General features: G+C 40.3%; 1 protein-coding gene across 8 annotated transcripts in view; it reads left to right on the forward strand.

The window, feature by feature from the left end:
• SLC44A5 (solute carrier family 44 member 5) overlaps nucleotides 1–21832 on the forward strand; it is a 340012-nt gene that overhangs the window by 134879 nt on the left and 183301 nt on the right. For 2 of the 8 annotated variants that reach the window (XM_038541649.1, XM_038541650.1), the window contains exon 3: nucleotides 19449–19487. The exons of the other annotated variants lie outside the window; for them this stretch is intronic. In XM_038541649.1, the coding sequence (XP_038397577.1) occupies nucleotides 19449–19487 (39 nt within the window). The remainder of the gene's footprint in view (nucleotides 1–19448; nucleotides 19488–21832) is intronic. 8 annotated transcript variants of the gene reach the window in all.

Consider the following 21832-nt stretch of genomic DNA (forward strand, 5'->3'; position numbering starts at 1 on the left):
TCATTTCCAGTCTTCACCTCAACCTTGCCAGGCAAGCATTGGATCCTTTTCAGTATGAAGAAATTGGAGATAGAGTAGTAATGGGCAGAACCAGCACTCAAACTCATCTTTTCAGCAGTAGATTCTTTCTTTCTGCTCCTTATGCTGCCTTCCAGTGAACTTTAACACAATGACAAAAAGCAAGTAAAAGTTAAATAAATATATGAGAGAAAAAATTTAAGAAAAAAAGAAAGCAAAATAACCAATCCACACATAGGTGACATTTGGAGCCAGATTTTTCCATCCTAAATTATCAAGTTTAGCTTGACTGCTAAAGCTTATCATAAGGAACCCACCTGGTTCCTGTCTTCCTCGGGGTAGCCCTGTTTCGAGCATCTGAATCTCACAATCCTTTATTGTTCATCCTCGTGCATTCCTTCTTTCTGTGGAGGTGTACTCAGGAGGAAGTTAAATGTCTTGACATCCCTGGCTAGTAAAACCCATCAGATCTCTCAGGCACCTACCTTTCTTGAGCAGAGTCAAGGGCCATTTCTTAGAGGCCAATAAAATCAAATAGAGGTGAAAGCGTGCAGAAACTTACCTAAAACGCAACATTGAAGGAAGGGCCGGCTGGTTCTGAGAGTGCTGGCAACAAGATGTGTTGTGGGGTAGCCTTGTCCTGGTATTTTCTATCCAAAGTACTGCTAATGTTCTGCAGTGTTGGTAGGACCATGAGGTCCAAGGCCAACAAGGGCTAAGAGCATGGCACGTTCAAACAATTCAGAATATAGAGCTGTTGTCATTGGTGGAATCCATGCAGGGCTGCTACTACCTGTGGTCTTCACTCTCCAGGAGGAAGATGAGGACAAACTTTGGAGATCTAAAACAATTTCTTGGGGCACCCAGGTGGCTCAGCAGTTGAGCATCTGCCTTAGGCCCAGGTCGTGATCCAGGGTCTTGGGATCTAGTCTGGCACCAGGCTCCCTGCATGGACCCTGCTCCTCCCTCTGCCTGTGTCTCTGCCTCTCTCTCTCTCTCTCTCTCACGAATAAATAAATAAAATCTAAAAAAAAAAAAAAACCCAAACAACAAGTTTCTTAATTAAGTTGGCCTGTCTCTGTGACAGCCCCTGGGTTCCTGAGAAGATAATCATCTGTGCAGCCTGTGACTTTTCCACTAGGCCTCTGCCCCTTGATGGCTGACAGCGTTCCTTCAAAACGTAATGCTTCTGCAAGTTTACGGATTCCAGATCTCTACAGCTTTATCGACCATCTGCCACTCTCACACAATTAGTTTTGCCTTTCTCTCCGATTGACAAAGTTCTTTACTATCCACAAGTCTTTTATTATTCAATCAACCAACCACCAAATGCTTAATGACGCCTGGAACCTGTGCCCAGTGTCCGGTGGGCACCCACAGGCTGACGCTTGCCCAGGGTGGGCTGCACTTGTGCAACGCTTTGCCTCCTCTTGGCTCTCACCTTCCACGTGGAGAATACACTTGGTTAGTTTACAATCTTGTTCCAATTTTTGGACAAGTTGTGTTGAAAGCGCTACAAGATAATAAAGATAAAAGTTTTAACAACCTAGAAAGGAAGCTGAGAGGGACATAAACGAAGTCAGCGGAACACAATACTATTGTTTTTAATGCTTCCTTCCACGAAATGGTTCCTATCATCCTAGAAATGTATTTACCATTTCTTTTGTTGCTTATACTTTTTAAATGAATCGCATATAAATGTTTTTGTTATCTGCTGAGTTGAGGCAATGACCGGCTTGCTAAATTCTTCATTTTGCATCTTCTTTATAAGAAAAGAACTATATTGAGATACCGTAACTTCAAATCACTTTCCCTTGCAATTGATGTAGAGAATGTACTATTTGAAATGTTTTATTTCAAACAAAAAGCGATTTTCTTGACATCTTAATATTTCATCTTTTATCTTCTTAGATGTTCAAACCGAAAGCAAACCTCACAAAATCAGAACCTTTTTTTTTCCTACTGACTTATTACTTTCACTATTGATAAAACTCAACTCTTGTTATTACTAGGGGCTTTGCTATTAAAAAATATGATAATGGGGATGCTTTGGTGGCTCAGTTGGTTAAGTGTCAGGCCCTTGATTTCATCTCCAGTCATGATCTCAGGGTTGTGGGATCGAGCCCTGTGTGGGGCTCCATGCTGAGCATAGCGTGGAGCCTGCTTAAGATTCTCTCTCTCCCTCTCCCTCTGCCCCTCCACCTTGAGTGTGCATGCTCGCTCTCTCTCTCAAACAACAACAAAAAAGCATGATAATGTATCAGATATTTGAAACTACCTTAAGGAAAACCTTCATAAACACTGAGGGGGGCGTCTTTGTCAATCTATTAATGTAGAAGTGTGAACTGAGAGTTGTATATAGTCAGTATTATATAATAACCTTTAGAAATAAAGCAAGCCTCTGCATAGCAGACAGCAAAATAAATTATCCGGAACCTTTAAGCGATGAGACCTTTAAAAAAAAATCTGTATTCTGGGAGGTGGTCCTACATATTTGGAATGCCTGATTATTTCCAGAAGTGGAAAGAAAGTGACACACAGCAAAGCCAGGTTCGAATTCTCCAGAGACATATGGGCTTCCAGCAAAGCAACACCTTTTCTAACCGCTGGATGGTGTCTTTGCGGCTTAGACCCTGAGCAACAAACCATAGGAAACTAATGGCGTTTTAAATGGAAAACAGCAGTTCATTAGGATTGGTTAATAGGTTCTTGGCAAAATGTCAACTTGCTGGGTATGCAAGTGTATCCGTGTGTGCTCAGCTGGGCCCGTCCCAAGCTTTCTAATGGTGTCACTCAGTACTATAAATTTACTTTGACGGCTAGTAAACAGATGAGTCTGTCTTGGGAGCAGGGAGTATGGAGCCAGTCGCAATTTCCTAAAGGCGGCAGGACAAATAGAGCCAGACACATATTAACACAGCAAACATGGAACTGTTATGCTTCTTCTTCCTTTAATTGAATGTGAGTAACAGCAAAGCATGATGCAAAGACTTTAGCTCTTAAAATTCCTAACTCACAGACTCGAATTAGGAATTTAAGGTCAGAAGAAAATTATTAAAAGTACACATTTTAAAGGAAACCACCAAGGGTCAAGCAATCATTCAAAGATATTAGCCTCCTTGCTCTTACTAAGCAGATTGCTAAGCATGGTTTTATGGTGTGTGTATGTGAAATTGCTACGTGCAGGAGAAATGGCTATCGGTGCTCATCCCATAGAGAGTCCTGTAGCTTTCTGCTCTCCTTCAGACGGCCGGCATAGTCCAGCCCACCCCAGAGAAGGGTTTTTTTCCAATCCTTACAAAGGATGCATTTGAGAATCAGGTTTTAGTGTCGATGGATGGAAATAGCTTGAGCTTTGAGGATTTTTGGAGCAGAGAAAACACAAGGAAGGTTTTACTTCTGTTGTTGTTTTTTTTCTAATTAGCACATAGAGGCAGCAGGAATGCAAGAGGGCCGGTTTCTGTGTAGTCTGGGTCTAGAATAGAAAGCAGCTATGTGGTAGAGAGAGCACTAGACCTAGAGTCCAATTGTAGGTCCAGGTTTCAGTTTGGCCATTTAATCATCTTGCTTCATGGAGAGATTCACACAGCCCTTGCCAGCAAATGGAACAAATAAGGCCTCTCTCAGGTTCAAGGCATCCTACAACTGCCGCGTATATTCTAATGGCATCTTCACATATAAAACTTGTTCTAGGCTTGAAATTTCTATTCCCAGCTTTACTAGTTCTGTTAGTGACACTGACATTTCTCCCAGCCAAAGCATCTCTAATCACCACTGTTGTGTGTACTATCAGTTGGGCGTACTGATTATTTGCCTAAACTATAGTTTATTTTCTAAGTTTTTATCGTCACAAATATTTTGAGGTGAAGCAAAGCTAGTTTGTCATAAGACAGCTATTTTCTATTTATCTTTGGCACAGTAGTCACTAAAGGCCTGCTGAGGGCCAGTCAGTGCTGTGCACTCTGGGCAGCTGGAAAAGGACAAGAGTAAGACTCTCTCCTGGCCCTCCATGAGCTGGCACCTTGGTGTGGGGTTCAGCTGTGTCCCTAACTAACCCTGATACACGAGGCATAGCTCTTGGGAGAGCTGTTGGGTTCCTCTAACTTGGAAGCTTGGCTCCTAGCAGTATTTACTCCCAAAAGGGCACTTACTTTTCCACACATGCTGTCCAAATTTTACATCCCATCACTCTGTTATTCTTCTCTCTCTGTCTCTCTCTCTATCACACACACACACACACACACACACACACCCCTCTTTCACCAAATATTTCTTGAGTTTAATAATATTACTGAATAGTACTGAATAATAGGAGTCCCTATAGTCGCCCACGTTGTAAGATCACATCTTTCTCCTCTAATCCCTCTCCTTTCACAGAGAGCAGCTCCCTGACAGTCCTTGATCTATGGCCCACAACTCAAAGGGCTTAACAGAATACTTTTCCTCGAGGAGATAGCAGTGTTCTTCTAAAAGGGGTTTCTGGCAAATAAAATTTTCATAAAAAAATTTCTGGCAAATAGAATTTCTTATCCCACAAGATTTTATGATGATGTTTGCATAACAAAAGCTTCCCCCCCACCCAGCTACGTGTTTTCCTTTCTCCTATTATGTTTTGATCCCCCTTAGCAATGCTGCAATGAACTAATGACATATATAAAATAAATTACTGGTAATTGGCCCTTTAAGAGTGATATACAAAATGGTGATCTTAATGAAAGAAGAGGAAAGCCTTCCTAAGTTTCTCAGATCACTAGGGCACTGTTGAGTCCAAATCTGACACGATGTCTCCATGCAGTCAGCAAAATGAAGCACAGCGCACCACAGTGCAGTGGGTCACTGGCAAACCCTTCCTGTTGAAAAATTAAAATGAGAAGAATAACTAGTCTATCATCCATTAATTTTTTGCACAGTTGCACAAAATCTCTACCCAGTCTGTATCATTCTTCACATAGAATAAGAAGCAGCTCTGTTATTTCCTTCAGTTTGTAGTCCTTGGGCCAGGTAGAGTATCTTAAAGATGCTGACCGTGCGAAGCACTTGTAGGGTCACAAGTCCTAGGTAGGTTGTGCATATCACATTCTATCTATGCTACTTAAGGTGATATAGAATGATTTTGTAATACGTAGGCATATTTTTATACAAACAGCATATGGTTACCATTTAAAAACCTACCTCATGGCAAATAACTGTTTTATAAGGACAATATTTGAAGTGGACCATACTATATTTGAAAATGATTCTCTGAGTAATATAAAACAATGGCCCCTCTGAAACAGTCAAATTGTATTAAATTCCCAAAAGATAATTTCTTAGAGGTCTAAATGCTTGCTATTTTCATTTTTGTGAAATGCATGAATTTACCCTCTAGCCATTATCAGGTATGGCGCATCACACGCAGGTGTCAGGGAAGAAACTCTGAAGGGCGTGGTATCGTGAAAGCAATACTGCAACTATGGGCTAGAAACTCTTTTTCACTCGGCAAAAAGTGATAGATGAAAGCTAAGCATGAGAATTTTAGTGTCGGGTATGCTTGCATTTTGTAGATGCTTTTACAAACCAGTCTGTACAGCTATCAAGATATAGTTATTATTGACAAAACAATGGTAATTTATCAACAAAAAAGTATCTTCTTTGATTGAGTGAAGAAAACTATACACACCACAATACTCTGAAGACCTGTAGGGTCTCCTCAAAACCTAAGAAATTAAGGAAACTGTATTGAAAACATCGTCACACCTGGGATTTGTGTTTCTTTGGACAGCAGGTAGATGAGTCTTGTGCTTTTTTATTTACCTAAATTGACAGTCTCTGACTTTTAATTGAAGTGTTTAGACAGTTTACTTTTACTTTTAGTCTAATTATCAATAGGGTTGGGTTTTAAGCCAGCATCTTGCTATTCATTTAAATTTGTCCCATCTGCTCTATGTTCCTCTTTCCTTCTTTGCTTTCCTTCTTTTGGTTGTTTCATGTTATTCCATTTTATCTCCACCAATGATTTAATAGCTATCCTTCTTGGTTTTATTTTTTAGTGGTTGCACTAGGGTTTACAGTATGTACCTTTAACTTACAACAGTATTTCAAGTAATATTATGCGACTCCCTGTACAATACAAGCGTCTTACAACTGAACGTTTCCATCACCCTCCCCTGTCCTTGATTTGATTAATGTCGCTCATTTAAATTCCTCATGTGTTATATATCCCACAATATACTATTAATTTGCTATAGTCTACTATCAATGAAAAAGATTAAAGAATGAGAAGAATGATCTTATGTTCACCTATGTTTTTACCATTTCTGTTGTTCTTCATTCCTTTGAATAGATTCAGCTTTTTACCTGGTATCATTTTCCTTCTGCCTAAAGAACTTCCTTTAACAGAACATACAAATCTTTTGGCAGTGAGTTCTCTCACTGCTGGTTAAAAAAAAGTTATTTTATCTCCATGTTTGAAAAATTTTTTTCTTTCATGCCAACACTACATCCCCCCCCCCGCGTTAGCACTTTAAAGATGCCATTCATTTTCTTAGATCTCTGATAAAAAGTCTACAGTCATTCATTCTTTTTTCTTCTGTATATATATATTGTCTTTCTCTGGCTGCTTTTAAGATTTCATTTGCTGTTTTGCTCTTTTTCATCAATTTGAATGTGATATTCTGTGGTGTGGTTTGCTTCATGTTTATTCTACTGGTAGTGTATTGAGATTCTTGGCTCTGTGGGTTTACAGTCTTCATTAAATTTAGAAAAGTCTCATCCATTTTTTCTTCTGCCCTTCTCCTGGAATTCTGGAATTCTAATTCTGGAATTAGAATCTGGAATACTAATTGCATAAGTATCAGACCGCTTGACATGGTGATATTCTTGATAGTTTTCCTACAAATTTTAGGCATGTCTGCCTTTTCAAACTCTGATCTCTTGTGAAGTCCCTGAACTCTGGGTAGGTTTCCTTCTTTGTGCTGTGGCCTGGCCATGCTTCCAGGTAATAATCTAGGGCAACCAGAAGGTCACCTGGCTTGTTTCCCTTCTTTCAGAGATCATAGGCTCATGCTCTGGAAACTATTGTTTTATTTTCTTATCTTTCTGTTGTTCTAGTTATTTATGATGGGAAGGCAGTATCCATAGCATGCAATCCTTCAAAATCAGAAACAAAGTACCCCCTGCTTCATTTTTAATCAATTCATAAGTTTTAAAAAAAATTTCAAAATATGAATCTCCTGGATAAATTTATTGCATTTAGGATAAAATCCTGAATCCTTTCTCTGGCTTAGAGGCCCTGTGTAATCTGGATCCTTCTCTACTACACTTTCCTCCACTCAAACCCTCCAGTGATACTAGTTAAATCCTTTTTTTTTTTTTTTTTTTTTTTTTACTAGTTAAATCTTTTTATTCCTCCGGTCTACCGTGCATGCTGTTGCCTCTGCCTGGCATGATTCCTTCAATCATTTCTTGGGTACCTTTTAGTCATCTTTTATTCATAGGCTTCAAAGTCACTTATTCAGAATGATTCTTTCCCTGATCCTTCATCAGCCATGTGTGCAAAAAAAATTAGGATTCCTTGTTAAATTGTGTCATAGCACCCTGATGTTTTCCTCCACAGCACTGAACATAATTTGTCGTTATATTTTTATTTGTGTGCTTATATTTAATTGCCATCTGCCTGATGTACTGTAAGCTCCAAGAGGACAAGGTCTGTGGCTATTTTGTATGTCCTTGTATTTTAGGGTCTGGCACATAGTAGACACTCAACAAGTAGTTGTGGATGGATGGTTGTGCAAGCTGAGTAATGGTAAGTTCTACACTTTGAGGGGCATGGGATAAGGAATAGGTATCATTGTTAGGAACACATTCAATTCTAAGAAGGTACCCTAATACCACAGCTCCTCTACCTTACTGTATTTTTAGTGCTATAAGAAGATGGGTATGAGGAGTAAAAGCAAAGGGAAATGCCCCCGTGTGGATTTCTTTTTTGGGGGGGCTGCTTTTTGTTCTTATGACTGTTAGTTGCAATAACCTTGTGGTTTTAAAAGTATAGATTTTTTTCTCTGGGGTTTTTTGTTTTGTTTTGTTTTGTTTTTGGCATGGGGCAACAGGGTATTCTCATAATCAACCTGCCTGCCACCTTGTTAGTGGGAAAGGGATTCCTAAAAAATGTACCACTGGACTTGGGTCACATTAACCCAGAGATCTAGCTAGAGTGAAATTTGTAATTTGTGGGTAGCACATTTTATTGAGGGTCAGGATAGCCAGAAACTGTCCCAGATACCCATGTTCAACATGGTAAACGTTTAAATAGGGAGAAAGGAAGTCATAGGACCTGAAAATTTTATAGTCCAGTTGATCAATAAATATCAATTAAGCACCTCATATTCCCAGGTACTAGTGATTCCATGGTGATCTAGACAGACATTAAAGAGATATGTAAGATTTCAGATAATAGAAAAATTGATGTCAAATTTTATAAATATCGTAATAGTCTAAGCGCACACATTTATATTTCTTACAACAAGGATATCAACAAAAGCTGCCTTGTGGGGCATCTGGGTAGCTCAGTTGGTTAAGTGGCTGCCTTTGGCTCAGGTCATGATCCCAAGGTCCTGGAATCGAGCCCTGCATCGGGCTGGGCTCCCTGCTCAGCAGGGAGTCTGGTTCCCCCCTCTCCCCTCTCTCCCTCTGCCCCCGCCTCATGCTTTCTCTCTCCCAAAGAAATAAATAAAAAGAAAAAAAAAAAGCTGCCTTATGCTGGATCTGTGGTCTGCTCAAGACTGATGGATGTGCATTGTAACTTTTTTTTTAAAGATTTTATTTATTTATTCATGAGACACATACAGAGAGAGAGAGAGAGAAAGAGAGAGAGAGAGAGAGGAGAGGCAGAGACACAGGCAGAGGGAGAAGCAGACTCCATGCAGGGAGCCCGACGTGGGACTCGATCCCGGGTCTCCAGGATCAGGCCCTGGACCAAAGGCAGGCGCTAAACCGCTGAGCCACCCGGGCTGCCCAGTAACTTGTAAGACAGAGAGGAAGACCGAATAACAGATTCTAAAGTATATATATTTTCATGGATATGACAATTATTGGAATTGTTAATATGTATGTTGATACCAGAGGAGAAATTTTGGAAAAATCCTTCCTTCTTGTGGCTTGCCTGCTGCAGACCTTTATTATGCTGATAGGAATAGATTTCACTCTGAATGCCAACTATGATTTAGTGGAGTGTAACTGCCTGGAGTACTGTGTGGAGGAGGATTCTGAGGCATGTCTAGGCCTAAGGTATAGAGCACTGGGATTGGAATATTTGAAATGGGCCCAGGGTGTAGTTATGGAAGCAGTTGTTTTACAAACGGATTCTCCTTATTCTATGAGGTAATAGAACTCTTCCCTCCCACTAATTGAAATTGATTCTTTTATTTATTCATTCAGAATTTGCTGACTATTAGAAGTGCCTGGCACTGTGCTATGCATGGGAGACAAAGATAATAGGACATAATCTTTGCACTTAAAGAACTTACAGTTAAGTAAAATAAAACTACAATGTGATTGCATAAAAAATGGCGTGTCTCTATGTTTGAATAGTATTGTGAAATACTACATTTTCTAGTTTTTCCCCGCATCAAGTCCTAGTGAATAAAATCTGCTCAATTTGATTAAATACTGCAGGTAGGCTGAAACTGTCATTCTGAACTCATTTAGAGATCAAGATGAAAAATCTTGCAAAATTCACAAATCATGGTGAATTGTCATCCAACAGAGACTATCTTCATCTAAGGATATGGGCTACACTGAACTAACAATTGTATTTTGGCACACATTCTAAACCCCATGGCAGCAACAACAATAAAATATAGCATTGTGGTGTGACAGCTGTTTAGAATAAAGATGGAAAAATATTCCCCCCCAAATCCCATTAAGAGCGTATCTGTGCTTGTATAGTGATCTCTGTGTTTCTTTATCATTTTCCTCCTTCCTCCTCCCTCCCTCTCCCCACACTGACCATACCAGAATTTTCCTGTTTCTCATGGAGGATCGTGGTTCTGTTCCCTCTGTGTGTGGTGATTGGATTCTGTTATGGGTCAATGGCTGTCAAAGAAAGAACTCCTCACATTCTCTTTTTGTGACTGTTTCATCTTTTCCTATATTCAGTACATCACATCTTTGGTAGCTCATGCTTATTTAGCTTGTGCTCTTTTTCTTCTCTGTCCACTATCTGGACTGAAGTATGGTTCTTTTTACTTCTGACCTTCACAAGGGGAAACATCATTGGATATTCTCCAAAGATAGAGTCTATGTGAAGTGATCTTTAGACAAACCTTCAGGTGTCTCTTGAAGGTTGGGGGAATCAACTAGTATTTTGGTACCAGACAAATTTGCCTAACTTACTTCTTGGGATAATCTTAACTCTGACTGCCTCATTGCTCTTGAGAACCCTCCTTCCTCTTTGAAGATGCTTAAGGTAATGGAATGGAATGAGTTGGTTTGTTGAGTGCCATTTCTTTATCCAATCAGCTTTCTAGTCTTAGGGACCTAAGTACAATTCTGGCATTGACTCTGCTGGCATTCACGAGTTACACCATTATGCCAGTGGTCCAATTTGAATCCCCAAAGTCGCTAATTTCCAGATTCTATTTTTTAAAAAGATTTTATTTATTTATTTGACAGAGAGTGAGAGATAGAGACAGAGAGGAGAGAGAGCGCGCCCAAGCAGGGGGTGTGGCAGGGAGGGACAGAAGCAGGCTCCCCTCTGAGCAGGGAGCCCAACGTGGGGCTTGACTCCAGGTCCCCAGGATCATGACTTGAGCTGAATGCAGACTCTTAACCGGCTAAGCCACCCAGGCACCCAGGATTCTAACTTCCCCATATCTTATGATGGTGAGCCCCGTATATATTGTCACTGCCTTAAGTGGATATAGTAAAATTCTCTCCTCACTGGAGCATAAAGTATTCAAAGGCAGAGGCAGGGTCTTGCTATTTCTTTGTGGCCCTAGTGCTACACTGTTAGCACAGAGCAGGCTCAAGAAATTTTGGTTGAATGATAAAAACAATACAAAATTATTTGATTTCAAAATAGTACCTGATTATCACTCCATTTCTACAAACTCCATCTCTGAAAACACAGGGCAAAAGTTTGTAAAAATCAGTGATAGCAGTTTTCCACAAACTTGAGATTTTTAAGCTTGTGTTTCTTTTTTTAAAGATTTCTATTTATTTATTTATTTATTTATTTATTTATTTGAGAGAGAGAGAGAGAGAGAGAGGGGAGAAAGAGCAAGCAGGGGGAAGGGCAGAGGGAGAGGAGAGAGGGAGCCCCATACAGACTCTGCCCTGACCATGGAGCCTGATGCAGGGGCTCAATTCCATGACCTGAGATCCTGAGTAGAAATCAAGAGTCAAATACTTAATCGACTGAGTCACCCAGGCACATCCCAAGTTTGTGTTTCTATATGCAGCTGTTGGAGTCTGTCTTCTACTGAAGTTTTGCCTTTCCTTTTCCCGCCTGCCCCACCACCGTGACATATTACAGAGGCTGATATGCAAAGAGATGGCACCTTTCCTCATTCAAAGGGTAGTGTTAATCTGGACAATGGAGATGAATCCTGGAGGCATGGGTATATTTAGGATGACATTGCTTGAGATGATACCATATGGATCTTCTTTATTCAACGAACTATTGGTCATTTTTGGGCACAGAGGGATTGGCTTTTTTTTTTTTTAAATCACAAATGAAAAGAGGCAAACGTTTATGTTGGGAAATGTGACACAGCTTACAAATAGGTATAGCGGGTATTGCGTGATGAATTCGGAAATGGCACAAGTATTGTCAAGCCTATTCTTTACTTCCTTTTGTCTGCCATACATCACTTGGATGCCACAACTTCTGCAAGAAATTTGTGCTTTAAGTTTCTTTTCTTTGGGTCTTTTAAAATGCAGTTAACCCAAATATGGATAAATCATTCCGTTTTATTCTAAAATATGTAGCATATTACACTAATTTCCACTACAGCATTCAAGACATTTGTTGAGAGAATTTAAAAGTAGGACAGATTATATCTGAATATCTGGAACAAGCATGAGTTAATTGAGAAGATTGAAAGGGAGGAACAGGTGAAAAGAACTGAGTTCACGAGTCCTGGAAAATATATGTATGCACGCGGAGGAGGATGTCCATCTAGTGGCACAGGCTCCTAGACAATCAGGTGAAACAGCCTTGCTGAAATTGTCTGGGTCGTGATTCTTAAGAGCGTTGAGAGACTCCTGCCCTACATAAATGTCAACGATCACCAGCTGGAAGGGATATCACTGGGTACGTTTTGAGGTGCATAAATTTTCTTCATAGTTCAGGTTATTTCACAAAATATCAATGATTTGGAAAATAATTTCTTCTTTATTAATCACAGCTTACCACCTATTTTATTTCCATGTGCCAGCATCTTTTGGAGCTCCCATTTCTATAAGGAACGGTATTGACATTGACCGACTGTTCTGTGACAGACGCTGTGGTCAGTGTTTCAGTATCATGTCGTTTATTTCTCACAACAGCCCCGTGATGGCACTCTGGCCCATTTTACAGAGGAGGGGACAGACACAGCAAACTTTTCGCCATCCATAGAGGGACTAGGGGCAGTGCTGGGCCAGGTCCCTCTGACCGCACTGTAGCCAAGCAGAAAGCAGAACTTGATCTCCTCTGTCTGAAATGTATTTTTCTCAGGCTGTGAGTTTTCAATCCTTCTACATTCCATAAAAACATAGACCATTTCTAATTACTAAAAATGTTCAACTTCCTCTTCCCTGTAATCTTTTGTTGCTTTTGATTTCATAGGCCTTGGTCATCTTTACCCCCCAGCCTGTACCTCTTCAGGGCTACCTGTCTTGTCAAGGCTGCCCCTATGAGGGGCACCTGGGGACCCCCCAGGCCTGCGCTGTCTTCAGCACCATCATCTTCTGTCTCTTTGGGTGAAGTGCTGGACCACATTTTTTGGCCTTTCTCTCTTGACTTGCCCTGGGCCTTTCCTAACTTCACTACCATTTTCTTTAAATTGTGGCTACTAGAACTGCAAAAAAGGTTGCTCATGAATAGGATACTGATTTTTATTTTATTTTCAGTACTTGAGCATGATACCCAGAATATTGTTAACCTTTTTAGACCCAACTGCAGTTCTTCTTTTGAAGAACATAAAGGGTTACAGATGATATGCAGCAGCCTCAGGTCCATCTCAGACGTCAGGTGCTTGAGCATTACTTCTACAAGGGCACCTTAGTGGGACACAATCTGGCATGACAATCAGTGTATCCATTTGCCTCCCTTCCTGCTTCTCTAGCCCCACCTCACATCACTCAGCCTCTCACCCAGTGTCCTCCACCCATGCTGGCTTTGTTTCTGTTCCTCATAGTAGGAGGCCCTTCCTATCATAGTCTTTGCCTATCCTGTGTCCCTTGCCAAAGCTTCCAACCATCATGCCAACTCTTACTCATCCTTTACATTTTTGTTTTATTGTCTTCATACATCGTTCTTCTCCTTCATAGGACCTATCATATCACATTTGCAAGTAAATAATTATTGGCGTGCTTAAAGTCTCTTATCCTGACACATTACAAACAACTCCATGAGGGCAGGGATTCCTTTGGTCATCATGGAGTCTCAGTGCCTAGCATAGTATTTGGTGGCCAGTAAAAGGTCAATAAATCCTTGCTAAATGAATGACTAGATTAAGGAAGTGAGGAAATAAGGATCCTATGGACATAGTTGTGTCTACACCCTGGTTCCAGTTCTCCCCTTCATAAGACTGGCTATAAGAGCCTTTTTCTCAGATGATACAGGCTTAGTCCCACATCTCTCTTGGGCTTGCAGACTGCCAGGTCTCTGTAGCAGGGATTAGTGAAGCCAGGACAAAGTGAGAAATGTTGTCAGCTATAGTGGCTGACTCTTGAGGTCTAACCACCTGGTTGCTTGCAGTATACTGAATCTGACAAGGTCAGGTGTGGTTTGGATAGGCAACAGCACCAGAGGTTGGCAGGCGAGACACACCAGTGAAGGTTCCAGGCACCAGAAGGTGTAGGGAATTCAGATAAATGGCAGCATTGTGACTGAGCATTTTTTATATTCAGACCTATCTAAGCCAAAGAGCTGGAGTACTGAGAACAGGATCTGATCTTTGGGGCTGATAGGAGTAAGGCAGGACCTCAGGGCCTAAGCCCACCAGGTGAGCTTGGGAAAAGAAATACAGCCTTGGGTTAAGAATCTAAGGCAGAAGCCCAGGTTTTCCCATAGATGGCCCCACACAATTATGAGCACAGGGAGCTAGCAGAAATGCTAAGGCTGCATGAGAGCTGATACTCATTCCTACCACCTGAAACCCAAGTAGCCAAGCAGAAAGCAGAACTTGATCTCATCTGTCTGAAATGTATTTTTTTTCAGACTGTGAGTTTTCAGACCTTTTACATTTCATAAAAACGTATGCCATTTCAAAAATGGTACGAATGTTCAACTTCCTCTTCCCTCTAACCTTCTGTTGCTTTTGATCTCATAGACCTCAGTCATCTTTACTCCCCAGCCTGCAAGGAGTAGATAGAGGTTAAGGTCATACTGAAAAATGTCAGCCTTTAGGTTTCCTGAATATCTACTGATGTGTATTTTGGGTATTAAAAACTCGGCTCTGTGGGAGGGACCATGTGCTTCCATTTTTAATACCCAATTCTTTTTAAAATTAAAATATTTTTATTATTATTGAAGCAGCTTTATGCACATTGTAGAAAGTGAGAATATATACCAAAGTAAAATTTAAATAAAGTACCACAGATACAATCACAACCTTTCTCATATTTCCTTCCAAATCTGTAATAATATATTTTATAAGAATGAGATTTTGCTTTATGTGCTATTTGCTACCTGCCTTCTTTTGGCAAACAATTTCCACTTTTCCAATTCAACAAATTGGAAAATAAAAACAAATATTAGATAAAAGTTAATTTTATCTAATATTCATTCTATATTCAGATTTCTCCAGTTGTGCCCCATAAATATCTTTATAGCATTTTGTCCAAAACAGGATCTAATCCAGGGCTGAACCTTGTATCTGGTGGTTATGTCCCTCAAGTCTTTAAGCTTCTAATTAGTAAGATCCCTTTGTCTCCTACCCCTGACATGTCTTGCTAGTTCTGTAGAATATCTCACTTTCTGGATTTGTTTGGTTCCTTCCCAGAGGTATCATTTATGTTGTTTCTTTAATACCTGTATCTCCTATAAAGTATAGGTTATGTTTTAAATCTAAATGATTGGTGGATTCCTATTCAACAGTTTTGAACCAGAATGCATTCTAGGTATGCTGTTTGATCTCCATTGTATCACATCAGAAGAAATATAATATCTGGTTAACTCACTGTTCCTGACGCTGAGCTTGAATGCAGAATTAGGGTTCTGGTTTTATCTATCTATCTATCTATCTATCATCTATCTATTTATTTATTTATTTATTTATTTATTTATTTATTTATTTGACAGAGTGCAAATGGCGGGAGGGGCAGGAGAGGGAGAGAAAGAATCCCCAGCAAAATCCCCCCTGAGCACGGAGCCCAGCTCAGGGCTCTCCCACTACCTGAGATCATGACCTGAGCCGAAATCAAGAGGTGGACACCTAACCAACTGAGCCATCCAGGTGCCCCTGGTTCTTTTTAATGATTCCAGACTGACACAGTAAGAACATCACTCTCACCAATTTCCAACGTGGCTCCACTCATTGCTACTCCCTCCTCCATCCCTATCTCCAGCCAATCTTCATCCCCTTAAGCATCTTTCAAACAAGAAAGACAAAAGAGGGAATAAAGATGGTAAAAGGCACAGCAATCAGATTGGGAAGTGTAGTACAATAGTTCCCTCTCCAGGTACACACTGATGCTATAGCACTAGACATAAGTAGGCAGCATGCATATCCAGGAGCTCATTTCACCTGAGATTGCAGTCTTCCTAGCTATTACCAGGGTCAAAATAATTTGGCTTTTGTGTTTGTGTACACCACAAGGCAGTCTGCATGAGATGTGTTCTCACAGGTTTGTCACAGCTTTTGAAAAGACATAAGGCTACACAGAAAGCTGGCTCAACTATCTTATGAATTGATCACAGGGAGAGAGAGAGAGAGAGAGAGAGAGAGAGAGAGAGAGAAACAGAGAACTTTGACTTTTTTACTCACTGTGAAAACTCTAGGAAGAAGGAGTCAAAATTATATTGTATGATATTCAGTCTGGGCAATGGGAGGGCAGTACCTAGGTCCTGCTTTGTTTGCTTTGTTGCTGTTTTTTAAACAATAAGACTATGCAAACTTAGTATTTTCAACACTCTGAGTTTCCATATTCTTTTTTTATTTTTAAAAAGATTTTATTTATTTATTTATGAAAGACACACAGAGAGAGGCAGAGACATAGGCAGAGGGAGAAGCAGGCTTCCTGTGGGGAGCCCGATGTGGGACTTGATCCCAGGACCCCGGGGTCATGAGCAGAGCCAAAGGCAGACGCTCAACCGCTGAGCCACCCAGGTGCCCCTGAGTTTCCATATTCCTTATCTGTAAAATAAGGGCATAGTTATAGTGTATAGTTGCTGATGATTTAGCTGGTCTGACTGATCTTATATTATTCTGTGTGGTAAAGTCCAAGAACTAGAATTTTTATGTCAGACACAGATGGGTATAGAGCTTCAGAATCACCAATCCCTACAAATAAAGATTTGTTTGCCCTTTGTATTTTTTCCTAGAAGAAACACCAGACACTTAGATGATGAGACCTATGGTAAGTCAGAGTCTGAGGGTTAAGTGATAAGTTAGTCTAAGAATTCTTCATGGCAGTCTGTCAATTAAGATATACGTGATTCTTTCAAAATCTAGGAGCACCTAAATATTTGGTTGATGAAGACCAATTGCTGATGACCTTTTGGTGTTTCTTTCAAGTGGCTGATTTCTTCCTCCTGAAGGGATTTCTTCTCTTTACAGTTGTAAAAAAATCCTTCAGGCAGAACGTCATATAGCTGCTGATGCTTCATTAACCCAGGTCACTCCATACATCTTGCTTTCTTCCCATCCTTGAATCTCAGCTTATGACCTTGACACATGTGTCTTATTTAAGTCTCTCTTTCTAATAAAGATCTCTGCTGTCAGGCTTCTAGGCCGTTTCATGACACTGCATGTTGCCCAGACCTCTTTTTTTGTGACACCTGGCTCACTCCTCAGCTAGCCCCTTGTAGCTGAGGCTTGCTACTCGCAGTAGGGTCTGTGGACCAACAATAGGGTCTATGGACCAAAAATAGGGTGCATCACCTGAGAGCTCTTTATTATTTTTTTCTTATTTTTAAAGATTTTAGTTATTTATTCACGAGACACACAGAGAGAGGCAGAGACACAGGCAGAGGGTGGAGCAGGCTCCCTGCAGGTAGCCTGATGCGGGACTCCATCCCACGATTCCAGGATCACGACCAGAGCCAAAGGCAGATGCTCAACCACTGAGCTACCCATGTGCCCCTGGGTTTCCATATTCCTTATCTGTAAAATGGGAATAATTATAGTGTATAGTTGCTGAGGATTTGTCTGTAGAGCACTTATATTACAGTGAGTAGCCAGTTCCCTTTTCCCTTATCTGTTGGGGCTGAGATTACTGATCCGCTTCCTGCTCTACCCAGCCTTGATTCCTACAGACCTGAGCCTACAGATGGAGTTCATTAGTACATATAACTGGAGGAATTGTGAAGATGAGAGTAGGAGCTTGAAGCAGAGGCTAATCACTGTTACCATATAAGCTAGCATTGGATTGAAACAGCGTACTCTTGGGCCTTTTACAAAGACCTTTGTGACATGATTTTTAAAATGTGATTATAAACCTCAAATTTTGTTGTTTTTAAAATTATGTTTGGTGTATGAAAGGCGAGTCTAGTTACTTAGGGCCCAGGAACAGGAATGAAACATTAATATTGGATTTTGACATTTTATTCTCTCTCAAGTACACCTTGAACATAAATGCTTTTACATCTAGTAAAACCAGTGAGAGATGGCCATTCTTACCATATTTTGGAGGATTTATTTGGCTTTTCAAATGTTAACTCTGAAACCTTCATGCCCCTGAGGAAAAAACTAGGAAATGAGATAATGCTTATCATTCTAATGAATGCGGTCCAGAATTACTATTTTAAAGGGGGATATAGTGGAGGATGAAGGGAGTGTCCTAAAAACTTTATGAATAATCTTTATTTTCATGATACATTTGCTAGTACTAGGGGCTGGACATTATGCTGGTTATGAATGGACATGGGAGCTGCATAAACCTAAGTTTGCATTTCAGATCCCCTACTCAGTATACTAGCAGGGTGGTGGCTCTAAGCAAAGATTAGAGCCTAAGTTTCACTTTGCTTCTGGGAACCTCAGCATTTCATTTTTAGAGGAGAATTGATGATCATGCCTACAGCAAGGGATGTCATGAATATTAAAAGAAACAATGTAAACGAAGCATGGCACCTAGTGCATAGTAAGTATTCAAACATTGGTTTGCTATTTTAATTATCATTATCTCTCCCAAGTGAACACAGTTTACAAATGCTCACTTTCCCTAGAGTCTTCATCCCAACTCTGACTCTCAATGACTTACTATTGTTAGACTGATGAGAAGCATCACTGCTTAGACCAAGTGTAATTTCTGCCCGTCGGTTCTATAGTGGGATTCTTTTTTAATTGGCTTGACAAGCCTGATAAAGGACCAGAGAATGGAGTGTTCATATTACTGTTTTTGTTTCACGTATGTATGGGGTTATTTGAGGAATAAAACCTTAGTTTGCTATCATTGCTCATGACGGAACTGGCCACATCCACCTCCCCCCCCCAAAAATATCATCAATTGTATCTTCCAAATTGAGTAGGCCATGTTAATAGTTCTTATATGCAAGCTACTCTTAATCAAAGGTCACATGTAATGTGGTTCCGGTGTGGCTGCAGATTCCAAGTTACATCTTTTTTTCTCTAGTCCGATTGGCTAGTCTGCGTGTAATTGGAAGTGTGTAATGCATGTTAAGTTTTTCATGATTTAATGCATCTTCAGGTCTAAGGAGAAACATAAAGTGAAAGTAAACAAAGTGCCTTATTTCTTGGTATTGAATTTTCTGAGACTATGCGTATCACCTTGTACAGGGCATGGATGAAAATGGAAGCGTTAACAGCTTTGCTCCTCAACCCCCAAACCACCTACCTTCTGTACCTTTGTGCAACTTTTTTTTTTTTATTTCCTAAGATGAAATGCTCATGATTAGTGACTTTGTGTAATAAGTATCTGGTCAGCTGGTCTGACTGATCTTATATTATTCTGTGTGGTAAAGTCCAAGAACTAGAATTTTTATGTCAGACACAGATGGGTATAGAGCTTCAGAATCACCAATCCCTACAAATAAAGATTTGTTTGCCCTTTGTGTTTTTTCCTAGAAGAAACACCAGACACTTACTTAAATGATGAGACCTATGGTAAGTCAGAGTCTGAGGGTTAAGTGATAAGTTAGTCTAAGAATTCTTCATGGCAGTCTGTCAATTAAGATATACGTGATTCTTTCAAAATCTAGGAACACCTAAATATTTGGTTGATGAAGACCAATTGCTGATGACTTTTTGATGTTTTTTTCAGGTGGCTGATTTCTTCCTCCTGAAGGGATTTCTTCTCTTTACAGTTGTAAAAAAAAAAATCCTTCAGGCAGAACGTCATATAGCTGCTGATGCTTCATTAACCCAGGTCACTCCATACATCTTGCTTTCTTCCCATTCTTGAATCACAGCTTATGACCTTGACACATGTGTCTTATTTAAGTCTCTCTTTCTAATAAAGATCTCTGCTGTCAGGCTTCTAGGCCGTTTCATGACACTGCATGTTGCCCAGACCTCTTTTTTTGTGTGACACCTGGCTCACTCCTCAGCTAGCCCCTTGTAGCTGAGGCTTGGTACTCGCAGTAGGGTCTGTGGACCAACAATAGGGTCTTTGGACCAACAATAGGGTGCATCACACCCTATTGTAAAGAACATCAGTGTGCTCTTTATTATTTTATTATTTTTTAATTTTTTAAAGATTTTAGTTATTTATTCACGAGACACACAGAGAGAGGCAGAGACACAGGCAGAGGGGGAGAAGCAGGCTCCCCGAAGGGAGCCTGAGTCAGAACTCCATTCCAGGACCTTGATATCTTGCCCTGAGCAGAAGGTAGATGCTCAACTGCAAAGCCACACAGGGGTCCAGCACTCCTGAATCAGAATCTGCATTTTCAGAAGATCCTCAAGTAATTCATATGTAATGTGTAAATGAAAGTTTAAGCAGCACTGGTTCCAGGAGTTGTTCTTTCTTTCCATGGTCTCATTGCCTCTGAGATTTACAAATAAGGACTTTTCTGTTATGACTTCCAAAATTATTTGGATCCTAAATCCTCAACTGAAAGGGTTCTCACCTATGCACTTTCCTATCTCTGTTCTCAAAGTGTCTCTGTTGACACTTGTTAGGTTTCATTGTAGGTATCCTAAGGTTCGCTCTGACACGTATCATAGCATTTTATAATCTTCAAAGGTCCTTCACACAGATTTTATTTTATCACTTATAATCCTGTAAGGTGGAATGGTAGGTAACGTAATCATTTGTAGAAGCTAGTTCCGTTTGTGATTTTTCTAACCTTAGGGGTGAAAAATTGTATCAGCAGATTTTTATCCCCCTATTTTGGAAAAAAATAGAAGCCAAGTCTTTCAGGCTATCAGACATCTGTTAGTGAGTTATTCTAACTCAAAAATGTCTCATAATTCAAAGTGATCTTTTACTGTTCAATATGATCAGCTCAGGTATATTTTCATTCATAACCCTTGTCTTAATGAAGATAAAGCAGTTAGGACTTTAATAAAATCATCAACTTTCTGACAAGACTTTTGAGATAAATGAGCCAATGAAGAATCATCATTCCACTTCTGATGTAATAGACTGAGAGATTGACCAAGAGCACTGCTTCTGCTGGGATGAATAGGAGTTTTCAGAGAAAGGGAAAAACTACAATGTAGACTATCGCCTTGAGTCCCTTTGCAATTTCCATTCTCCCGGGGAAGATATATGTATATAGGGAAACTCACTGCTGAACCATGGCCAGGAGGAACTGTTGGTTTTGCATCCCCTGAAAGTGCAGCCATATTAGAGGAAACACCTCCAGACGTGAGCGTCACACCCGGGAGGTGGAGGTGAATGGGTGAGTAACATGACAGGTGAATTTGGTGCCATTTTTGTCTTTTCTCTTTGACCCATTCACTTAACATTCACACTTCTTTTGAAGAGTTTTATGTTCAAAAAAGCTTTACTGTGTTTAAAAATGAAGGGGAGCTTGGGAGAATTGGAGTCCTGTTGAGGTTAGCCCACAGAAAACATTCTTCAGCAGTCTGCTATTCCAAAGAAGCTGAGACCTAGGGAAGCTGGTGACTTTATCCCACATGCTTCACCTCCTCTGCTATTACAAGGAAGGGGAACCATGTCCTCTCTGGGCTTAGTAGCGCCTCAAGGACCTTGTTATGAAATTGTCCCCTCTCTCTCCTGCCCCATTCCTACTGACATCTAAACATGCCTAAATACCAGCCCCAAGAAAAAAACTGGTAAAATCTCCATTGACCCTCCAATCATCTCCCACCTACCGCTCTATTTCTTTGCTTTTTCTTGTAGAAACTCCTCATTAGAGTTGTCTTTGGGCACTGACTCCACTTTCTTCCCTCCTATCCTCTCCTTATCCCACGTCAATTGGAATTGTATCTGTACTACTTCTGGGAAACACCTTTTTATCCACACTTGTGAGAGCATCTGT

This window comes from Canis lupus, chromosome 6 (assembly GCF_011100685.1).
Source record: "Canis lupus familiaris isolate Mischka breed German Shepherd chromosome 6, alternate assembly UU_Cfam_GSD_1.0, whole genome shotgun sequence".
Classification (NCBI taxonomy): domain Eukaryota; kingdom Metazoa; phylum Chordata; class Mammalia; order Carnivora; family Canidae; genus Canis; species Canis lupus.